The sequence below is a fragment of the Colobus angolensis genome, unplaced genomic scaffold, assembly GCF_000951035.1.
Source record: "Colobus angolensis palliatus isolate OR3802 unplaced genomic scaffold, Cang.pa_1.0 Scaffold2, whole genome shotgun sequence".
In the NCBI taxonomy this organism is placed as follows: Eukaryota; Metazoa; Chordata; class Mammalia; order Primates; family Cercopithecidae; genus Colobus; species Colobus angolensis.
In genome coordinates this window covers 18297164-18317934 of record NW_012115154.1, presented here as the reverse complement: position 1 = coordinate 18317934, position 20771 = coordinate 18297164, and the positions used below count along the sequence as shown (strand labels likewise).

At 51.7% G+C, this 20771-nt stretch overlaps 3 protein-coding genes across 7 annotated transcripts in view; 1 reads left to right on the top strand and 2 right to left on the bottom strand.

The window, feature by feature from the left end:
• The first annotated feature begins 7926 nt into the window (after positions 1 to 7926).
• RARRES2 (retinoic acid receptor responder (tazarotene induced) 2) lies at positions 7927 to 11245 on the top strand. Of its 2 annotated transcripts, none has more exons than XM_011941448.1 (6): positions 7927 to 8034; positions 8945 to 9138; positions 9370 to 9474; positions 10488 to 10583; positions 10830 to 10956; positions 11132 to 11245. In XM_011941448.1, exons 2-5 carry the CDS (start codon positions 8965 to 8967, stop codon positions 10944 to 10946), a joined length of 492 nt encoding a protein of 163 aa, XP_011796838.1. In that variant the 5' UTR covers positions 7927 to 8034; positions 8945 to 8964; the 3' UTR covers positions 10947 to 10956; positions 11132 to 11245. The 2 variants fall into 2 exon arrangements, with proteins under 2 accessions (XP_011796838.1, XP_011796839.1); XM_011941449.1 differs by lacking the exon at positions 7927 to 8034 and adding an exon at positions 8100 to 8214.
• A 143-nt stretch (positions 11246 to 11388) lies between these two features.
• Positions 11389 to 20771, bottom strand: part of LRRC61 (leucine rich repeat containing 61) — a 15237-nt gene continuing 5854 nt past the window's right edge. For all 4 annotated transcript variants that reach the window (XM_011941445.1, XM_011941447.1, XM_011941444.1 and 1 more), the window contains one exon: positions 11389 to 12852. In XM_011941445.1, the coding sequence (XP_011796835.1) occupies positions 11914 to 12693 (780 nt within the window). In that variant the 5' untranslated portion in view covers positions 12694 to 12852 and the 3' untranslated portion in view covers positions 11389 to 11913. The remainder of the gene's footprint in view (positions 12853 to 20771) is intronic.
• ZBED6CL (ZBED6 C-terminal like) lies at positions 18422 to 19515 on the bottom strand. The gene is given in 3 exon segments (XM_011941443.1): positions 18422 to 18533; positions 18535 to 18691; positions 18694 to 19515. Coding segments are annotated over 3 exon segments (702 nt in total). The 5' UTR covers positions 19127 to 19515.

Below are 20771 nucleotides of genomic sequence, written 5' to 3'. Positions count from 1 at the left end.
GAGCACAGAGGATTTTTAGGAGGGTGAAATCATTTCCTATGATGCTGTCATGGTGGATACACCTCACTGTAGAATGTGCTACAGGGACCAAACTCTAATGTAAACTGTACTTCAGGTAATAATAATGTATCAATATTGGTTCATCAGTTGTAACAAATTTACCACACTAATGCAAAATGTTAATAATAAGAGAAACTGGGAGGGCAGTGGGGGTACGGGGAACCCTCTGTACTTTGTGCAGTTTATTTGTAAACTAAAAACTGCAGTAAAAAATAAAGTCTATTTTAAAAAGAGAAAAAAAGGACCTGAAAGTTTCCTCCTCCCTGTAGTCCTCCAGTTAGCCTCACTAGAGTCTGCTGTCCTTGCAAGTTCCTTGTAAATCTTTCCAGAATTACCCAATGCGATGTGTAAGCCTGTGTGCACATTCCTAGTTTTTACACAAATTGAAACATATCACACTGGATACATGGCTTTATATCTTTCTTTCTTTATCTTTTTATTTTTTAGAGATGGAGTCTCGCTATGTTGCCCACGCTAGAGTGCAGCTGCTATTCACAGGTGTGGTCATAGCACACAACAGCCTTAACTCCTGGGCTCAAGCCGTCCCCCCACCTGTCTCCAAAAGTGCTGGAATTACAGGTGTGAGCCACCATGCCCCGCCTACGCTGATTTTTTTTTTTTTTTAATCATGGAGAAACGTTTGATAGTCATGAAGTCCAATTCATCAATCTTTTATCTTATGGCATTGGGTTTTGTATTATACTTCCCCAGTAAAAAGTTATTAAGCAAACAAATGAATAAAATCCTCAAGTTGTTATCTGGTACATTTAATTTCATTCATCTGGAATTTATTATAGTGTAAAAAGCGAGGCAGGAACCAACATTAATCATTTTCCTCCACAAGGCTAGTCATATATTCCAACACCATTTATTGGTTAATGTATCTTTTTCCTTCTTTCCCTCTGCCCTCCATGTGCTTCTACACTCATTCCGCACTGAGACAATTCTTGCTAAAGTCACCCCTGGCCTCACTAGGTCCAGTGCTTTCTGGCATCATCTTCCTAAACCTCTGGGCACACACTGCCAGCCCTGCCTCCCCCTCCCAACATCCCCTTCCCCACCTCTGTGACACCACATGCTCCTGACCTGCCACTGAGCTCCTATCAGCTCATCTTCATCCACCCACCCCTCTTACTCCATGTTGGATCCCCTCCCAGTGAGGCCCTAACCTCTTCCCTCCTCACACTCTTCTGCCAGGGCTAGCTACTTCCTGCTCCAATCCCCAGTCTCATCTCTGCTCTGATCTCGATCTGCATGCAGATAACACAATTTCCCATCTGCAGCCAGAGCTCTACCAGCCCTGCTCACTCAACATCTCCACTGGCATATCCCACAGACACCTCACACTTCTCTCCTCACTGCCCTCCTGAGTCCCTCTTTCCCTGAGGATCATCACCGTGCCTACAGCTGTTCAAGCCAGAAACCTGGGATTCACCCCCTCTATTGACCTCAACCCCAACATCTGATCAATCACCAAACCTTTAGTCCCAAGGTATTTCTGGACTTTGTTTTTCCCATCTTCACTGCCCCCAGTTTTGTCCCAACCGCATTCATCTCTCACCTGGACAATCACAATTGCCTCCTGCTGAGATTTATTTCCTCTTATCCACTCTGCACAGCAGCCAGAGTGAGCTTTCAGAAATGCTATTGGGACCAGGCGCGTGGTTCACACCTGTAATCTCAGCAGTTTGGAAGGGCGAGGTAGGAGGATCACTTGAGCTCAGAAGTTCAAGACCAGTGTGGGCAACATAACAAGACCTCCTCTCTCCTGAAAACAAACAAACAAAAAAACCCCGAAAAACAAAAAAAACAAAACTAGCTGGGTGAGGTGGTCCTGTAGTCCTAGTTACTGGGAGGCTGAGGCAGGAAGATCAGTTGAGCCTACAAGATGGAGGCTGCAGTGAGCTCTGATTATGCCATTGCACTCCAGCCTGGGCAACAGAATAAGACTTTGTTTCAAAAAAAGAGAAAAGGAAAGAAGAGAAAATAAAATGCTATTGCTTTGTTTTTTTATTTTAAAAGTATTAAGGCCAGGTACGGTGGCTCAAGCCTGTAATTTCAGTACTTTGAGAGTCCAAGGTGGGTGGATTGCTGAACCCAGGAGTTTGAAACTAGCCTGGGCAATGTGACAAAATCCTATCTCAAAAAAAAAAAAAAAAAGGATGATGGCATGCACCTGTGGTCCCAGCTACTTGGGAGGCTGAGGTGGGAGGATCGCTTGAGCACAGGAGGTTGAGGCTTCAGTGAGCCATGATTGTGCCACTGCTCTCCAGCTTGAGCAACAGAGCAAGACCCTGTCTCAAAAAATAGTTTTAAAAGTCATTTTTATATTTTAATAGACAAATTATCCACGAGTTATACAAATTTAAAATTACAAGGGGAGTACAGTTTTCCTGCCTCTGTTTTCCCCAGCTGGACAGATCCTCTTCTCATAGGCAAACACTGTTACAAGTTTCTTGTTTTTCCCTTCTAGAAACATTCCATGCATTTACAAACACACAAATTTGTTCATTTTTAGTTTTTACTCACATAATTGATAACACATCCTCTGTCTGCACTATCCAATATGGTAGCCACCTGCCACAGGTTTAGGAACACTTGCCATGTGGCTGGTGTGACTGAGGTATTTATTGGAATGCTAAAACAAGAGATTGATGCTTCCAGTGTTGCTTCATTTCACTTCAGGGTACATATTGAAGATACTTGTGCTCAGTTTTCTGACATTTATTCTATGCAAGTCTCATGGCTACATTCATTAAAACTAATTCAGTATTTAAGTGGAAATGCTATGAATCATTGCTGGTTTTATGGAACTGTTGAAAGCAATGAAATATATGCATTTAACGATCTTTTCTTTACCAAAGATCATTTTCAGGGTTGTGGAAGAGTTCTTCTAAGATTTACTGTACTTTTAACTAACTCCAAGATTTTCTTGAGACAGAAACCATGACTACCAAATATACAATAATAAGTATTATTATTATTTGTTTTGGGGACAAGGTCTTGCTCTGTGGCCAAGGCTGAGAGTGGTGGCTCAAGCGTATAATCCCAACGCTTTGGGAGACTGAGGTGGGAGTGTCATGTAGTGGCATGATCATAGCTCACTGCAACCTTGACTTCCTGGGCTCAAGTGATCCTCCCACTCCAGCCTCCTGAGTAGCTGGGACCACAGACTTGTGCCACCACACTCAGCTAATTAAAAAAATTTTTTTTTGTAAAGATAGCCTCTCTCTATGTTGCCTAGGCTGTTCTTGAACTCCTGGGCTCAGTGATCCACCCACCTTGAACTCCCAAAGTGCTGGGATTACAGGCATGAGTCACTACTCTCAACCCAAGTATTCAATAATTAAAAATTTAAAAGTCAGTATTTTCTCACCAATATCACACTACATATAAATGGGCTAAATTTGAATATCCAGGGAAAAGAAACCTCATTTGTGACCTAGCCAGACAAATATAAGCATTTTGAATTAAATATTTTCATAATGGTGACAAATAATTACAATTTACATACTTTTGTCACAAGAATCAACATATAGAGGTTTTAATTATAATACACAGCATTATGTAAATTGGCAATATTTCAAGAAAAATTTGAAGAATACTTAGTTGATATTGAGAAATTTAGAGGTGGCTTTTGAATTTATGCAATATCATTTTTGAATTTATGTTAATGGTACCAAACTGACACAAGTTGGCAAATGTACTTAACTTGAATAGGTGTAGTTTTGCAACTGATATGCTCTTGCTTCAAAGTCAAATCACTTTTTCTAAAAGAAATAAACTATTTTTGTCAATGTGGTTGCAAACATTAAAGGACAATATTTTTTGGTATTCAGTTCAGTTATTGGAAAACTAAGCTTGGAACAAGTTGGATATGTGAGTCTACTTTTTTAGCTGTGATGACCAGGAGGATCATTAACCATCGTTAAATAGTTAAGTCCTGTTGTTGCTCCCCTGGATTGGGACATGTTACCTGGAGCTGAGCTCATGAATATGCCCTAAGTAGTCCTTTCACACGTCCACACCTATGAGTGCTCTGCAGTAGCACCATCCACCTCTTTAGGGTGCACCTCACATACCTACACCCAAAGTGAATTTTGTGTGGCCATTTAAGTACAGCCAGACTGGCTCCTCCCTCACCAACTCCTGCCACCCTGCTCCCAACCTACCTTCCCATCTCAACCACCTCACCTCCCCTGCAACAGGCCTGATGCAACTTTCCCCCAGCCCTCATCAAAGTCAGGATGAGTTTCCTGCATTGCTTGGCTCAAGTCCCACCTTGTCCTGGAAGATTTCTCTCCTCACCCATCCTCAGGACGTCCCCCAGCATGGGTCTGTGGGGGCCAAGGGAAAACTTCCCCTTTGCCTTCTGAAGGTTCACTGAAAAATTAGTTGATGAAAGGCAGATTCATAGAATAAATTAATTTATTTATATTTTAGAGACAAGGAACCATTTGATCTTTGACAAACCTGACAAAAACAAGAAGTGGGGAAAGGATTCCCTATTTAATAAATCGTGCTGGGAAAACTGGCTAGCCATATGTAGAAAGCTGAAACTGGATCCCTTCCTTACACCTTATACTAAAATTAATTCAAGATGGATTAAAGACTTAAATGTGAGACCTAAAACCATAAAAACCCTAGAAGAAAACCTAGGCAATACCATTCAGGACATAGGCATGGGCAAAGACTTCATGTCTAAAACACCAAAAGCAATGGCAACAAAAGCCAAAATTGACAAATGGGATCTAATTAAAGAGCTTCTGCACAGCAAAAGAAACTACCATCAGAGTGAACAGGCAATCTACAGAATGGGAGAAAATTTTTGCAATCTACCCATCTGACAAAGGGCTAATATCCAGAATCTACAAAGACCTTAAACAAATTGACAAGAAAAAATCAAACAACCCCATCCCAAAGTGGGCGAAGGATATGAATAGACACTTCTCAAAAGACATTTATGCAGCCAACAGACACATGAAAAAATGCTCATCATCACTCGCCATCAGAGAAATGCAAATCAAAACCACAATGAGATACCATCTCACACCAGTTAGAATGGCAATCATTATAAAGTCAGGAAACAACAGGTGCTGGAGAGGATGTGGAGAAATAGGAACACTTTTACACTGTTGGTGGGATTGTAAACTAGTTCAACCATTGTGGAAGACAGTGTGGTGATTCCTCAAGGATCTAGAACTAGAAATACCATTTGACCCAGCCATCCCATTACTGGGTATATATACCCAAAGGATTATAAATCATGCTGCTATAAAGACACATGCACACGTATGTTTATTGTGGCACTATTCACAATAGCAAAGACTTGGAATCAACCCAAATGTCCATCAATGATAGACTGGATTAAGAAAATGTGGCACATATCCACCATGGAATACTATGCAGTCATAAAAAGGATGAATTCATGTCCTTTGTAGGGACATGGATGAAGCTGGAAACTATCATTCTCAGCAAACCATTGCAAGGACAGAAAACCAGACACCACATGTTCTCACTCATAGGTGGGAATTGAACAATGAGATCACTTGGACACAGGAAGGGGAACATCATACACTGGGGCCTGTTGTGGCTTGGGGGGGAGTGGGGAGGGATAGCAGTAGGAGATATACCTAATGTAAATGACAAGTTAATGGGTGCAGCACACCAACATGGCACATGTACACATATGTAACAAACCTGCATGTTGTTCACATGTACCCTAGAACTTAAAGTATAATAATAATTTTTTTTTTTTTTTTTTTTTTGAGACGGAGTCTCGCTCTGTCGCCCAGGCTGGAGTGCAGTGACCGGATCTCAGCTCACTGCAAGCTCCGCCCCCCGGGTTTACGCCATTCTCCTGCCTCAGCCTCCCAAGTAGCTGGGACTACAGGTACCCGCCACCTTGCCCGGCTAGTTTTTTGTATTTTTTAGTAGAGACGGGGTTTCACCGTGTTAGCCAGGATGGTGTGGATCTCCTGACCTCGTGATCCGCCCGTCTCGGCCTCCCAAAGTGCTGGGATTACAGGCTTGAGTCACCGCGCCCAGCCAATAATAATTTTTAAAAATAGATTTTAGAGACAAGGTCTTGCTCTGTCCAGATAGGCTGAAGTACAGTTTCGCAATCATAGCTCACTGCACCTTCGAACTCCTGGGCTCAAGCAATCCTCCTGCCTCAGCTTTAACAGGAAATATTTATTAACATGCATGAGAGAGAACCACAGAGTGATTACCCCAACCCCTCAATGGGATACAGAAGCTTATCCACCATTTGAGTTTACACATATATGGGGGGCTCAGATAGTGGCAAGACAGGTTATGGAAGGGAGGGAAGAGGAGGCCTGGTTGGCAAAGGGAGTCTTGTTAGGCAGATGACACCTCACAGGTAGCAGCCCTCAGAAGGAATACAGGGTAAATGTTTGTTTCAGACCTGTAAAGGTTGCCAGCCTCTCAGTTAATCTTTCCTAGATCCAGACAAGGGAGGGCCTCGCAGAAAGCCTGGCTACGTCAATGTAGATTTCCTCTACAGATGCAAATCTCTCCACAAAAGACAGCTTTTTCGTTATTCTTCTATTTCCAGCCATTCTGAACAGCTACCTTGTGTCAAATAAGTATTTTTTGGGGTGAAATATTTTGGTTTCCTTCAAGTTCTTGGGCTGGGAAACATCTTTGGGTGCATCTTTTCTCTCTAACCCCATCTAAAGCTTTCAGGGAACGCGGATCCCATCTCTTTCTGCTTAAGGAAGTCTGAGTAGCTCACAGCTGGGGAGTGAACTGCCCTAAGGAGTGGTGGGATTTCACACACCCAGAAGTGGTTAATGGAAGTCGAGTTTCTTTCTGGTGCCCCCAGAGCACACTGTTAAGGAAGCTTTCAGCTCTAAGTGGAGAACCCTGGCCAGGGGGGCATAAGTAGGGGACAAAAGCCTTGTGCCCCGTACTAGACATCAGTTGCTTTTCATGTTTCCTCATTTAATCCTCAAAACAACTCCTTAAGACAGTTTCTGATCCCCATCTTACAGATAAAGAAACAGAAGTTCAGAGAGAGCCATGAAGTTACATGAGATCCTCTACTTCAGGTGATCCCTGTGCTGTGGGAACCAGAGGCATGGTGGTGGTGGTTACTGACATGCAAAGTCCCAGAGCTTCTTCGTCCTTGCTCCAGCATACCCCGGAGTCCAGCCGGTATTTGGACAGTTTTCCTTGGGTTTCCTCTCACCTTATGAATTCCATCATGCTGTTCTGCCAACCAGAAGTCTCCCCCACTCGCCAAGAGAATCTATCCCACGGATAATGAGACACGAGGAATGGTCAGGAAAGGCAGATGCAGGATCCACACTGGACATCTTTGCTGTCGATCAAGGTTGCAGGCGCCAGAGTCCTCCCTAAAGGAGAGACCTTCCTTCTCAGTGTGGCTCAGGGAGTGGGAGGCGGGAACAGGGGTAGGGACCTCATCGAGGTCTCATTTGGTTTGAGGATGTCTGTATTAAGGGGAAGAAATCCCAGGATGAGTGCCTCAGGGACACTGGGGAATGGTCCCCCGCAAAGGACCCAAGACAGGGCAGCCCTGCCTGGGCAGGAGTGGGGCACAGAAAGCCCTTGGGGGAGCAGAGCAGTGGAGAAGAGGCCCAGGCCGGCCGAGACCGCGGAATGCTCAGGCCGGAGCCAGAGGGAGGTGGGACCAAGGGCTGCGCGCCCGGGCTAGCCGCCTGCAGCCCCGGCCGGGGTCAGGGTCGTGAGGGCTGGACCGAGGGGAGGGACGGGGTGGGATGGGGAGGAAGGGCACGGGACGGCATCCCGCCCCAGAGGCCGGTCCCACGGGGCAGGGGAGGAGCCGGAGTTGCTGGAGGGGATCCAGGAGGTGGGGGTGGGAGGAGGTGGGGGCCGCCCCGCGAGACCAGCGGGAAGAGGCGGACAGCGAGGCCAAGATTTCAGCTGCGGGACGGTCAGGGGAGACCTCCAGGCGCAGGGAAGGACGTGAGGAGGGGAAGCGGGCTGGGGCGGCAGCCGGGCGGAGGGGCAGCTGCGCAGGCGGAATGACCAACGCCTTTGGTCTAAGGCGACCACCCTGGCAGCTCTTCACTGAGGGGCCTCGGTTTCCACATCTGTCTCTTTCCGGTCCCAAGACCACTAGGACCGACGGGGCTCGCCGGGAGGGTCAGCCCCTCCGGTGGCCCCAGTCATGCATCAGGGGACTGATCAGAAGGGCTGGGAGAGGGGTCATGGGGAAGGCCCTAGAAAAAAGAGGAAGGAGGGAAGATTTTGCTTGAAGCGGGAAAGCCAAGGGCTGGGCGGCGCGAGATGCCCCTTCCTAGTGACTGGGGCGGGCTGGTGGCCCGAGGGAGCCCCCGTGCCAGGAGGGTGAGGACCCGTCGGGCCCTCCCACGTGTTTAGATCCTCCCGAAAGTATTCGACCTCCGACCCCTGCCCCTCCCCCCGGCCGGCCTGGACCTCGGAGACTGGGGACCCCGTGGGAGAAGGGTGATTCTGAACAGGCAGGGAGTCTCGGTCTGGGCGAAGGTTGAGCGGGGAAAGGAGAGAGGGGCTCCGAGGACGGCAGGGAGGAGAGGGGGTCGTGCCAGAGACCCAGGGAGAGAGAGAATGGGCAAGATGAGGGGTGGAGGGTGGGAGTGGGAACTGACTGATTCCCGGCGTGGGCAGGGAACTTTGCTAAAACTGCAGGCCCCAGGGAACAGCGCGGGCAGGGGGGGAGGGAGCGGAGAGGACCAGGAAAGCCCCAAGATCAATTTGGAGAAAGGGCCATTTCCAGGCTCCTTCACCGCTGCCCAGCGTTCTACAGGCCTGGCCCCCGCCCCCCAGAGCAGGGCGCGGGAGGAGGCGGCTCGGGCTGGCTCGGAGAGCTGAGGGGCGCACACCCGCTTCGCAGGGCCGGGGTGACACGGAAGCATGCGACGGCTGCTGATCCCGCTGGCCCTGTGGCTGGGCGCGGTGGGCGTGGGCGTCGCCGAGCTCACGGAAGCCCAGCGCCGGGGCCTGCAGGTGGCCCTGGAGGAATTTCACAAGCACCCGCCCGTGCAGTGGGCCTTCCAGGAGACCGGTGTGGACAGCGCCGTGGACACGGTGAGTAGCATGGCCCTGGCAGGAGCAGGGAGGGTCGCACCCCGGGAGACCAGCGCCTTCCCAGGAAGTGAGACAGAAGTGCTTGGGCTCTGAGCCCCAGCCCTTTGGAGAAAAGGCCCCAGTCCAACCTGCTGGGATGTGACTGTGTGAGAGAGGCGCGGGTCACACCAGGGCTTGCTCTGCACGCTCAGCTGGCTACCGGCCATCCTCTGCCTGTCTGTCTGTCTGCAGCACTTCCCAGCTGGAATATTTGTGAGGCTGGAATTTAAGCTCCAGCAGACAAGCTGCCGGAAGAGGGACTGGAAGAAACCCGAGTGCAAAGTCAGGCCCAATGGGGTGAGTGAAGGGGTGTGAGAGCGATGGGCGCATGCTGGGTGTGAGTTCATGGACTTGGGGTTTGGGGTATGGGGCACATGCCTGGGTGTGCCTGCATGGAATTGGGAGGTCTATTAAGAAGCCCTGAGGTTAGAGACCCCACTGTGAGGAGCCTCCTTAGAGGTAGAGTGGCTCAGCCTGAGCCCAAGGTTGTGAGGGTGGTTGGTAGAGAGCTGGCAGACAGGAAGAGGGTTTGGTTACCTCTGGACTTATCATCAGAGCAGGGCTCGCTTCTGTCTGAGTTCGTCTTTCAAGCTTCAGGGCCTGGGTGGAAGGAGCTCACTGTGTGGATGCGTCTGGTGCCCTCCTAGCCTAGCAGGGCTCCAGTCATCAGCCACAGTGGGGGCAAACCCTCCACCATGGGGTGATGCCTGGGATGGGAGTGCAGTGACTGTTCTAGTTCCCACTCTGTGAGTACTGCCTGGGCTCTGCATTACAGGTTCTGTAAAGGCTCCAGTTCCCTCTGTCGGCTCAAGGAGGGCACTGGATTATAGCAATGATTCACCAGCCTCAAATCAAATCTTACAAGAAAATGTAATAAATAGAATAGGTGACAGCTGAGCCACTCTGGAGGCGCTGGGTGGGAAGAACCCATCGGAGGAGGATTCTTGCCTTCACATGAGCACAAGCAGATACGTCCGTGAATACATCACACACCCATCCACCCACACTCCTGCATACAAACCACATACATGCGTGTTCATGCATGTGCCACACAACCCATCTGGGAAGGACTCCTGCCTGCACACACACGAAAGTTCCACAGTTTGAAAACTGCATGGGTCTGACTTCCGACATTCTAGGGTGGGCTGTGCCTAAAACCTGCTGGCCTGCATGACCTCTTGCTCCTGGGCTCGAGGGCCTAGCTGGGAATCTGGTCCCATGATGGGCAGCCCCAGCTCCCACCCTCATGATGCCCAGGCCTCCCTCACCCCTTTCCTCTGCTCACCCCATGCTCCCCCCCTCCCCCACAGAGGAAACGGAAGTGCCTGGCCTGCATCAAACTGGGCTCTGAGGGCAGAGTTCTGGGCCGGATGGTCCACTGTCCCATAGAGACACAGGTTCTGCGGGTAAGAAGGGGCAAAGGTGCAGAGGTGGGGACAGGGCTGGGAAGATGGATGGAAGCTGAGCCTATGGGCCAGTCCTCAGGCAGAAGCTTGGCCAAGGGGGAGGGAGAGTGGGGGCTAGAAAGCACTGTGCCTGGTTTGGACGTTCTCCAGGGGACGTGCAGGTGGGCCCTGCCCAGGATGCTGGCAGCCCTCCACTGGCACTGCCTGCCCCTCCTACACTGCCTGAACAGTTGTGGGTCCTGGCAGGAGCCTGAGGAGCACCAGGAGACCCAGTGCATCAGGGTGCAGCGGGCTGGTGAGGACCCCCACAGCTTCTACTTCCCTGGACAGTTTGCCTTCTCCAAGGCCCTGCCCCACAGCTGAGCCAGCACTGGTAGGCACCAGGGGACAGAGAGCACCGTCTGGATGGGGCCAACCCTGGGAATGCTGAGGGGCTAGGCTGGGCTTTGGGAGCCTGGGAGGGGACAGGTCAGGAGCCTGGGAGGAAAGCTGGAACTGGGGCCGAAGCAACCTCCCTCACTCCCAAACCTGTTTCCCCTTTTGTCTAGAGCTGCATGGTGCCTCTGGGACCGCTGTCGGTGGTAACCAGTGGAAGACCCCAGACCCCCAGGAGAGGACCCCATTCTATCCCCGAACATGATAATAAAGCTGCTCTCTCAGCTCCTTGTGTTGCATGCCTTCCTCCTCAACATAACTCAGAGGCGGGCAAAGAAGGCAGGGGGACAGGACCCTTCCTGTGGGCAGGGTGAGCAGAGCCTCCTGTGCTCCAGAGCCAGAGGTGCCCCCATGAAATGCCAGGCAGGGATGCAAATGAAAACAGAAGCATTTAATAGATGTGTGGACGAGAAAGGGCAGAGAAGGTACCAGGGCGGGGTGGGAAGGAGTACAGCAGCAGTCTGGAGAGGCACATTTGCAAGGCAGGGGAGTCCCGCTTCTGCTTCCAGGAGTGCTCTGGGCCACTCAGCCTGCCTACTCTCTCCCAACAGCTGGGACGAGAGGCTGACCCATCCCTACCTTTCTCGCCTGTAGCCTCAGGAAGAAGTAATTCCTTCCACTAAGTCGCAGGCTAGAGCAGCCCGGAGTGGTAGCAGCTGCGGACACAGGCGCACGGGTGGTGGGAGCCTTTACACCTGCTCAAGGCCCTTCAGTGCCTCCTTGCAGCATGTGCAGGGATCACGGGGAGGGGATGCTCTCAGGATAGGGATAAAGCAATAGCCCAGCATGCACGGCCAGTAACCAGGGTGAAGCAACCAAGACGAGTGTGGGGGCAGGGAGGGGAGCTGGGGGCAGCGAGGCCACCCGCCAGGCTGTCCTGGGCCATGGGCCACGTTCAGAAGACGAAGGAAGAGGTGGGGCCTGCAGAGTTGAGTGCCTGCTCCGCCTGGGCCAGGCTGTTGCTGGCCTGGCGTTCCAGGTCCCAGCACTCCTGTAGTGTGTCCTGGAACTGCCGGCAGGCCTCCTCCAGGATGGAGCTGTTCTGGCTGGGCCAGGACTCCCAGTAGCCTGGCTCCACCCAGGGCTGGGCCTCGGTGGCTCTGGGGCTGGAACTGGAGCTGGGACGCAAGGAGCTGTCCAGGTCTCGGCACAGCTGGTAGAACTCACTACCACGCCCAATCACACGCTCACCGTCGATGACTTTCAGGCCAGGCAGCAGCTCCCGGACTGCAGCCCAGTAGGAGGGGCTGGCACAGAGTGGGTTGCTGAGCCGGGCCAAAGGGTCTCGGAGCCGCAGGTACTCCAGGCACGGTAGCCCGGCCAGACACTGTAGCTGGCCTGGGGTGGCCAGTAGGTTGCCTGCGGCATTGAGACTCTGCAAGTTCTCACAGGTGGCCAGTGGCTCCAGGCTCATTAGCCGATTGTTGGAGACATTGAGCACGGCCAGCTGGCGCAAGGAGGCCAGCGGGCCCAGGTGGGTAAGCGCATTGCCTGATAGGTCCAGCCACTCCAGGCCCAGGCACTCTCCCAGGCAGCCCAGGTCAGCCAGTCCCAAGCAACGCAGCTTCAGCAGCAGGATGGACTCCAGGGAGAACTCGCCTGTGCGCGACTTCAGCAGCTGGGGGGTGATTTGCAGCCTGCCAGCCTCTCCCGGCTTCTCCCCTGGAGGCTCCATGAGACGGAAGTCGGCTGGGATGGCCTGGGCCCTGGCAGGACTGTCACGGGGTTCCACTGGGGGCCAACTGGTGCTCGCCCCGAAGCAGGCACCTTACACTCTCCCCAGGCCAGTGCCAGGAGGCCTGGTTCCAATTCCCTGCTCGAAGCCAGCCAGTCCCTGAAGAGAGACAATCAGTCAGCAGGCAGTACTTTGTGTCTTACGCAGCAGGTGACAGCAGGGAGTCTGACCCTGCTTTTACCATGAAAACCAACAATCTCGGCCAGGCAAGACCTGAAGACCAAGCTGGGGCACAGCCCACAAAAACCATCTGAGTGACAGGGATGGGGTGCAGGCCCAACCCAATGGGAGCAGCCCAGACTGGCCCCGGCTACTTAGGGCCATGCTGGACGGATTCAGGCCCAATATTACCATTTCTTTCTGTTAAATCCAAACTAGGGGCAAAACATCATTATTTTACTTTTTCAGTAACCACTCACGATCCATCCCTATTAATTTGGGGGTGTACTTTAAGCCATTATGTTTGAACAGGCAATAGGTAACCACCATCACCAGTTTGTTTTCCTTCTGGGATAATCAATATACATGCAACGCAAATGAGAGCACATGTGCCTTGTTTGATTCAGTCAGTATTACTACAATTCTTTCTAACAGCAATGAATTCAAACTTGTTTCCAGATTATATGGGCCAAATGGTGCCTCCGGTTGGAGCTGTAGAGCATAAGAAGTTGGCCTTTAGTCCTAAAGGAGGAAACTGAGGTCAAGGTAGCGAAGGGTCAGGGAAGGCTGGGGTAAGTGGCCGGCTAGGTCCCACACCCTTCCTCCTACCACTTCACTGCCCGCCAAAGCCAGCTCTTTTACTCTGGCCTCAGCTGGACAGATCAATGGAACAGCACTGTTACATGTGCCAGACAGCATGGTGCCTGCTGCAAACACAACATAAATTTCCCAAAAGGCAGGCTGTCTTGGTGGGAGGCGAGGGTGGCTCCAGAAAGCCAGGATGGGCACATCAAATTGCCAGGGGCTGCAGGACCAGGTGAGTCCAGGTGCCAGTGCATGACTGTGGCACAAAGCAGGGGTGGCCTGGTGGAGGGACCGCAAGATTTAAGCAGGAAGGAAAATAACAGACCTCTTCCAAGCACAGCTTTCCCAACCTGGCAGACTTTGGCCAGGTCCAGTCCCAGGAGTCTCACCCAGGCCAGCGGGATGATGCCTGCCCTGCAGATCTGATGCAGGGTGTCAGCGACTCCAGAGTCTGAGTTTACACATCAACACTTTTCATTTTCCCCTCTCCAAGGAAACCAGGCCCAGAGCCTGGTCCACTTAGCTCCTCCCACACCATCAACAAAGATATTTACTATGTTCCCAACCAGGGAGGTAGCGAGGATGTAAACAGTTTTGCCATCCTTATGTACTCTCCACCCCATCTGGGAAGGGGAATCCTTGCGTTTATGGCCCCCATTTCCTTATCTAGCTCCCTTCTAGTCTGCAACACTCCAGTTCATTCTCTTTTATTTATACCTCATTTATTTCCAAAAGGAACTGGAAGCATCTGCCAAGAAGTGTGGATTCCCTCAATGGGAATGGAATCTTTTGGGGTTTGTAAACAGGGAGTGACGCAATCAACTTTGCATTTGATTAAAGCTGCTCTGGCCCCTAAGATGGGGGGTGCAGGAGGAGCACCAGGTACTAGAAACCTGTCTGCTATGAAAACAAAAGATACAGGCCCTAAGGAGGGCAGGAAGTAATGGGGAGGAGGAAAAAGGGTCTAGGACAACTGGGAATCTGGCTGGCTGGGTGACTGTATGCAAGGGGTCCTTTCTTTTTTTTTTTTTTTTTTTTTTGAGACAGAGTTTCGCTCTTGTTGCCATGGCTGGAGTGCAGGGGTGCAATGGCACGATCTCAGCTCACCGCAACCTCCGCCTCCCGGGTTCAAGCGATTCTCCTGCCTCAGCCTCCCAAGTAGATGGGATTACAGGCGTATACCACCATGCCTGGCTAATTTTTGTAGTTTTAGTAGAGATGGGGTTTCACCATGTTGGCCAGGCTGGTCTCGAACTCCTGACCTCAGGTGATCCCACCTGCCTCGGCCTCCCAAAGTGTTGGGATTACAGGCATGAGCCACCCCACCTGGACTGGGGCTCCCTTCTCAGGCATGTGAAATACAGGTGGGACAGGTTGGAGACAAGAAGACATCCAGCTACACAGCACTCAGCTTGAGTGAGTGTGGCATGGGGCTCAGGAGGCAGCTGGAGCTCCAGGCTGGAGGGATCCAGGCAACATCAGCAGGGAGATGGCAGCTGGCATCAAGGAAGGCATGCAGTGCTCAGGGCCAACCATGCTGGGGACACAGAGCTCTCTAAGAACCCGCAGGCCTCTCTCCAGGAGCAGGCACCCCTCCCACCCACCCACTATTTCAGGAGTGAATGTGGAAGATGTCCGGTACACAACGAGCAGCAGAGGTGGAGGCTAACCTATGAGGCTGAATGAATGAGTCTGTGAAGGATTCTGCCAAGCAGCCAGAGGGAGGAGAACACGGAAGGCTTTTAAGGAGTGACACCAACACTGCTAGGACGCCCCACTGGACTCAGACAAGATGAGGCTGGAGACACAGCCACTGGATGAGCAGTCCTGGGCACAGGTGAGACCACTGTGGGACTGCAGAGGTTAAGTGAATGCCCTGAGGAACTGGGTCAGTGGCTTTTTAGATGGAGATGATGGCTCAGCAAAGGGAGAGACCAAAGAAGCAGGCAGACAGAGGCAGGCAACTGTGCATGCTCACACCAGGAACATGGTTCACAGAAGAGGAAACGGAGCAGAAAGACCCCAATGGGACAGAAATTGGCCCTTCCCTGCTGCCCTCCAACACACAGCCCTGCACCAGTGTGGCTCTGTCCTGCCCTCACCACGATGCAGGCCGCCTGGGTCTTGGTGATGGGTCGTGCAAAACCCTCATTCTCTTGGGGGTCAGTGACCTCTGCTGGGTTTCTGGTCCATCACCTGCACACTGCAAACAGGTAGCCCGGTAAGACCGAGAACCAGCCGGTGCCCACCTGTGCAACCCCAACTAACATCAGGCTTCCCGCACGTCCACCAGGTTCAGCACTCCTCCAGTGGGAGTCGTCCTTGTCCTAACTATGGAAATGAAGGGAACAGAGACCTGGCCCAGCAAGAGGGTCTGGAAAGAGGACTGGTGACAAGGATGGCACTTGGGCCCTTTGAGGGAGGTTGACTGAGAACCAGAGAAGACGGTCCCAGGCCTTGGTGAGTGTCTTCTACCTGGGAAATGATGCCCGAAGGGCAAAGCTAAGTCTAGGGGGAGGAATGCTTCAACCCAGAGCAGCCTCGGGTGGACTGGAGGCTCTAACGCTCTAGAAGAGGGGTTCCCAACCCTGGCACTACTGCCATCTGGGCAGGCTAAGCCTTGGTTGTGGAGGCTGTCCTGTGCATTGAAGGGTGCTGAGCAGCATCCCTGGCCTTTGTCCACTAGACACCAACAGAACCACTCCCCTTACCCCACTTGGAACAACTAAAAACACCTCCAGACATTGTCAATGTCCACTGGGGGACAAAACTGCCCCTAGATGAAAGTGAAGGTTCTAGAGCCCAAGCCCCCTGGTTTGGTGCCATCAAGCTCTCTCACCCTCTTCCTTTCACCCCCACCCGATCTTCTCACATTCTTCTCCCAAGCCTCGCTGCCTCACCAGTCCTCTCCCGGAACATGAGCCCGCTCAGTGATGCCACACAGCAGAGCCACGATGCCACTTCCAAGAACAGTTCCGACTGCTCAAGGATGGAAGCACAGACACGCACGCTGCCTAAGGCAACCTGAGGATGCATCATGTTCCCAGATCCTCCGCGCTCCGACATGTGAGTCAGGATCCTGCGAGTGAGGTGCAGGACACTGCAGGGAGAGATCCAGCAAGCCCTGCCCCTCCTATCCAGATGCAATGGCGTCAGAGCCAGGGGCAGTAGTAAGGTCCCTCCCCAAGACAAACCCAGCCTCCTATCACCTGTGAATGTGTCCCCAACACTCCACTCGCACACCTAGTGCTACAGGCAGTGGAGTGATCTAAGTGATCTGGAGGCCAGACTTTAATTCAAATCATACTATTCCAGTCATTAAAAATGTTTACAAAACTATTTAACAGGTGCAGTTACTATACTGTGAAAATGAAAATATCACATACTAAACAGTACCTAGGGTATGATCTCAATGTAAAAGAGGGAAAAATGTCAAACTGTTGATACAGGCTATCTCTGAATGAAAGGAATATAGTTAATTTTTCCTGCTTCCTTACATTTTCAGTAATATCCAAATGTCAGAATGAATTGGTCACAGTGAAACACAGGGCTGGCAACCCATCTAGGAGAGGCAAGGGAACAGGTTCCTGGGGCTGCCAGCCAGTAAGGGGAGAGTCTGTCCCTTCACCTCCATGGCCAGTGACATGCTGCAAGTTAGGCCTGGAGCCTTCCCTACCTCCTCCGACCTGCATCTCAGCAGCCACCCTGCCCAGTGACCAGGAGCCCTTAGGCTACCTGGATGCAAGTCTTGCGGGGTTGGCGGGCCACCCCCTTCTTTCTTCTCCTGTCCAATCCCACTGGTTCCTGGATCCCAGGCCCTCAGCTCTGCCCTAAAGGAACTCTGAGCAATCCATGATGAGTGTGTGCTACACACATCCTTTCTCTCTTCCAAATAAGGAACTTCCCCTTTAAAAGTGGTCCACGACAAGCAGGGGCAAGGGTGATGGCAGGCAGGGTGTACAGCCGGCCGCTGGGAGCCCAGGAAAGCTACTGAGGCTGCTGCCACTGGAGGAAGAAACCCCAAGGTTTCCAGTAGTCTGGAAATAGACTATTGGTAAGAACACCATTTGAGGACTGGCATCTCAGCTTTCCTAGCTAGCTGCTCAGTCCCATCAGTCGGGTTCTCTGGCTACTCCGATACCCCCAAAAAGACTCGTGTGTGGGATATGTGTGCACTTCTCTCTGGAAATGGCTATTCTACCTTGGGATTTCCTTCTCCCTACAGTGAAAGCCTCAGAAAGTGCTGCAATAGCTTACCCAGCCCCCAAGAGGCTGAGGACATATCCCACCTGCCAGCACACGCCCACTCCACATCCTTGTACACTTTTTGAGAAAGCAAGCCTCTTAAGGGCATGTATCCACTTACCCACACAGACAAGGTGTATTCAAGGACCTTCACACCCACTTACGTTTTAACAGAGCATCACATGTACAAAGCCACGTAGTACAAAATTCACAGTCACCTACAAAGAGAGTAAGCCTCTTCTCGGCACATACTGCTAGACATAAAGGAAGTAATGGGGAGATGGAAAATGACATCTCCCAGAAAAAAAAAAAAAATATGGCAATCTGTCAAGTGAGAAACTGACCCTTTCTTACCAAATAGGTTTAAGATTCTGGCCATCAGCATGTGGCACCCAGGATGTAACACCCGGCTCTCTGCTCTGACCTACTACAGACAGGGGCTCTCTAGGAGTTCACGGGCAGGGTGAGCACTGGCACCTGCCATGTCTGCCATCCCACCCTGAGCGGACTGCAGGGCCTGTATCCCTTTGGCCAGGTCACCACTAGAGCAGATGAGGGGAGGCGGGGTGTAGTTGGGGAACTGCTCCAGGTTGGTCTTCAAGTATGCTCAATGGCCTCCACCTTGAGAAAAGAGTTTTGCTCTACAAGGGTGAGGCTGTTCAGGGAGGCAAATATGCTTTCAGAGAAGGCTCTTGTCGGGAGTAAGACAGATAGTTAGTGGCCAGGCTTCTTGCTTCTTCTCCCAGGAAGCCAGGGGGTCGTCCTGGGCTCTGACGGTCTCATTCTCCCAGATACGTCCTGACAATGATGCTGGCCTAGTGGCTCTTGGTGGAGAGCGAGTCTCCACTCCTCTCAGAGGCCAACAGCCCCACGCTCTCCAGCAAGCCCTTCTCCCTCTGGGCCAGCAGGAAGGCCCCAGAGCAGCCACTGCTCTGCAGAGGCTCCCCCGGCTCTTCCTCTCCACCCCGCAGCTCCTGGCTACCCTGGTGGGGTCCACACACAGACCCCTGGGGCTTTGCAGGGGGCTGGGGGCAGTCAAAGAGTATTCAGACACCCTAATCTCCTTCACCTTGTACACAAGGACTTGCTTCCAGTGGTCAATGTCGGCCCCCACAGGAAGGATGGCCTCAATCTTGCCTTTGAAGCAAGGGTCCAGCAAGGTGGCCAGCACAAACTCCTCGTGGTAGAAGAGCTCATTGAGTTGACAGTCGGTGCAGAGCTGCAGGGCCAACCCCTTAGCCAGCTGGATGGCTGTGCCCGCCTCCCCGACACTCTGCTCCTGAAAGTGTCTGTGAACCTGCTCCAGGAAGATGTGCAGGTAGCACAGCTGGGGCAGCACCTGGCTCAGAGAGGCCTGCACCACACTCACCTCACGGACCGCCATCTGGAAGGGCTGCAGGAGCTTGCTGAGGCTGTCTGCCAGGCTCCAGAATGTGGCCGACAAGGTGACACCAGCCTTCCCCAGCTGGTGCCTGCCTTTGTACTCTTGAAGGGGCTGCTGCTGCTCCACCGGCCACTCCAGCAGGTGGTAGGACAAGACCCAGTGGGCCAAGAGCTCCTCAAGAGGCAGGTGGGCCGGGAGGGTGTGCTGGCGCTGGAGCTGGGTGAGGAGCCCCCGGGCCTCCACAGAGCTTTAGAAATGGCTGCAGATGGCCCTGGCAGTGCCCAGGATGATCTGGACACTGTGATGGTGACACAGAAAGTTTCTCACCAGGGAGTCAAGGCAGTGGGTGAAACAATGGATGTGGGTATAGCCCTCACCCTTGGCCACCTGCTCCCGGCTGGGGCAGCCGCTCGATACCAGTAAGCCAGCTCCTGAACCCCCCACCTTGCAAATGTTTCACAGGAGACTCGGGTTCCACTGGATTGCCCAAGACTTGATCTCTGGCTACTGGAAGACTGAAAATTAGACTAAGGTGCTGAGACACCAAGGGACACCAAGGTTAGGTGAGGGTTTCCTAATCCTAGGGCATGGGACTTGCTTCATACCCCAGATCCGTCCTTCACTGGATTGGGCTAGGCCTACCATCCGCAACAGGGGGTATGTGTGTGTATTCATAAAAAACGTGACTTGGGAAGGCTAAATGTTAAGACCAGTGCCCCTGTACCCCTCCTGTGCTGTCCAGGGAAGGATATATGAAGCAAGGACTAAAATTCTTAACTTTTCCAAATTCTTGGGTTCAAGGGAGCCCCGTAAGGGAGGGCCTCTTCATGTGGTGTGCACAGCCGGCATCCTGCCCTGCTGCAGCGCTGATTCAGTATCATGGTAACTAAGGAGAAAAGGGGGCCTCATTTACATCCTGTAAGATCACCACGAACCTCCCTTACTGGGCTGAAATGGGACAAGCGTGATAGAACGTGTTCAGGGGTGCACATCTGATCCTGGATTTGTTTTCCCCTGATGCTGCCCCCTCTAGTTCCTGTATTTGTCTGGACTTTGTAGCAGCTGGTGACTGCTAGGTGGCCTAGTTTGTGTAAATATACTGTGTTGGTCTTTCTCCATGTTCTTTTGGGGTTTTATTATTTACAAACTTTTTTGTATTGAGAGAAAAATGGCCAAGGCATCTTTACAGAAAGTTCTGAACCAGGCAAAAAGGATGTAAAACATGAGTTTGGGGGACCCTCGTATTGAAGTAGGGATCTTGAACTATCCTTTCTTTGTGTTTCCCTTCCTGTATTTCCTATTTTGGACCAGATCTTCTGCCCTAAAAACTTGACTTCTATCCTACCCAGTTCTCCATTCACCTCCCCCAAAAGAAAACCTACATACCCACACACGCACATATCGAATTCTTGGGCTGTCTCTGCAACTCTTAAATGATGTATGTGAACAACCTGAAGAAATCAGGAGCCTCCATCTCTTGTTCCCAACCCGAGTCAATGTGGTTCACCCCAAACACTTCAGACACTGCTTTATTTGGATCAAACCTACTTAATCTGTAATCTCAAAGGAGGAGAAGCGACCAGGGGCTTTGGATGGATCAAACCTACTGAATCTGTAATCTCAAAGGAGGAGAAGCGACCAGGGG

What these genes read in the sequence shown, in the direction of transcription:
- RARRES2 (XM_011941448.1), top strand. Translation starts at nt 8,965, where the DNA reads ATGCGACGGCTGCTGATCCCGCTGGCCCTGTGGCTGGGCGCGGTGGGC. An exon ending in TGGACAGCGCCGTGGACACG is followed by an intron (nt 9,139 to 9,369) that starts GTGAGTAGCATG and finishes GTCTGTCTGCAG; the next exon opens with CACTTCCCAGCTGGAATATT. An exon ending in GCAAAGTCAGGCCCAATGGG is followed by an intron (nt 9,475 to 10,487) that starts GTGAGTGAAGGG and finishes CCTCCCCCACAG; the next exon opens with AGGAAACGGAAGTGCCTGGC.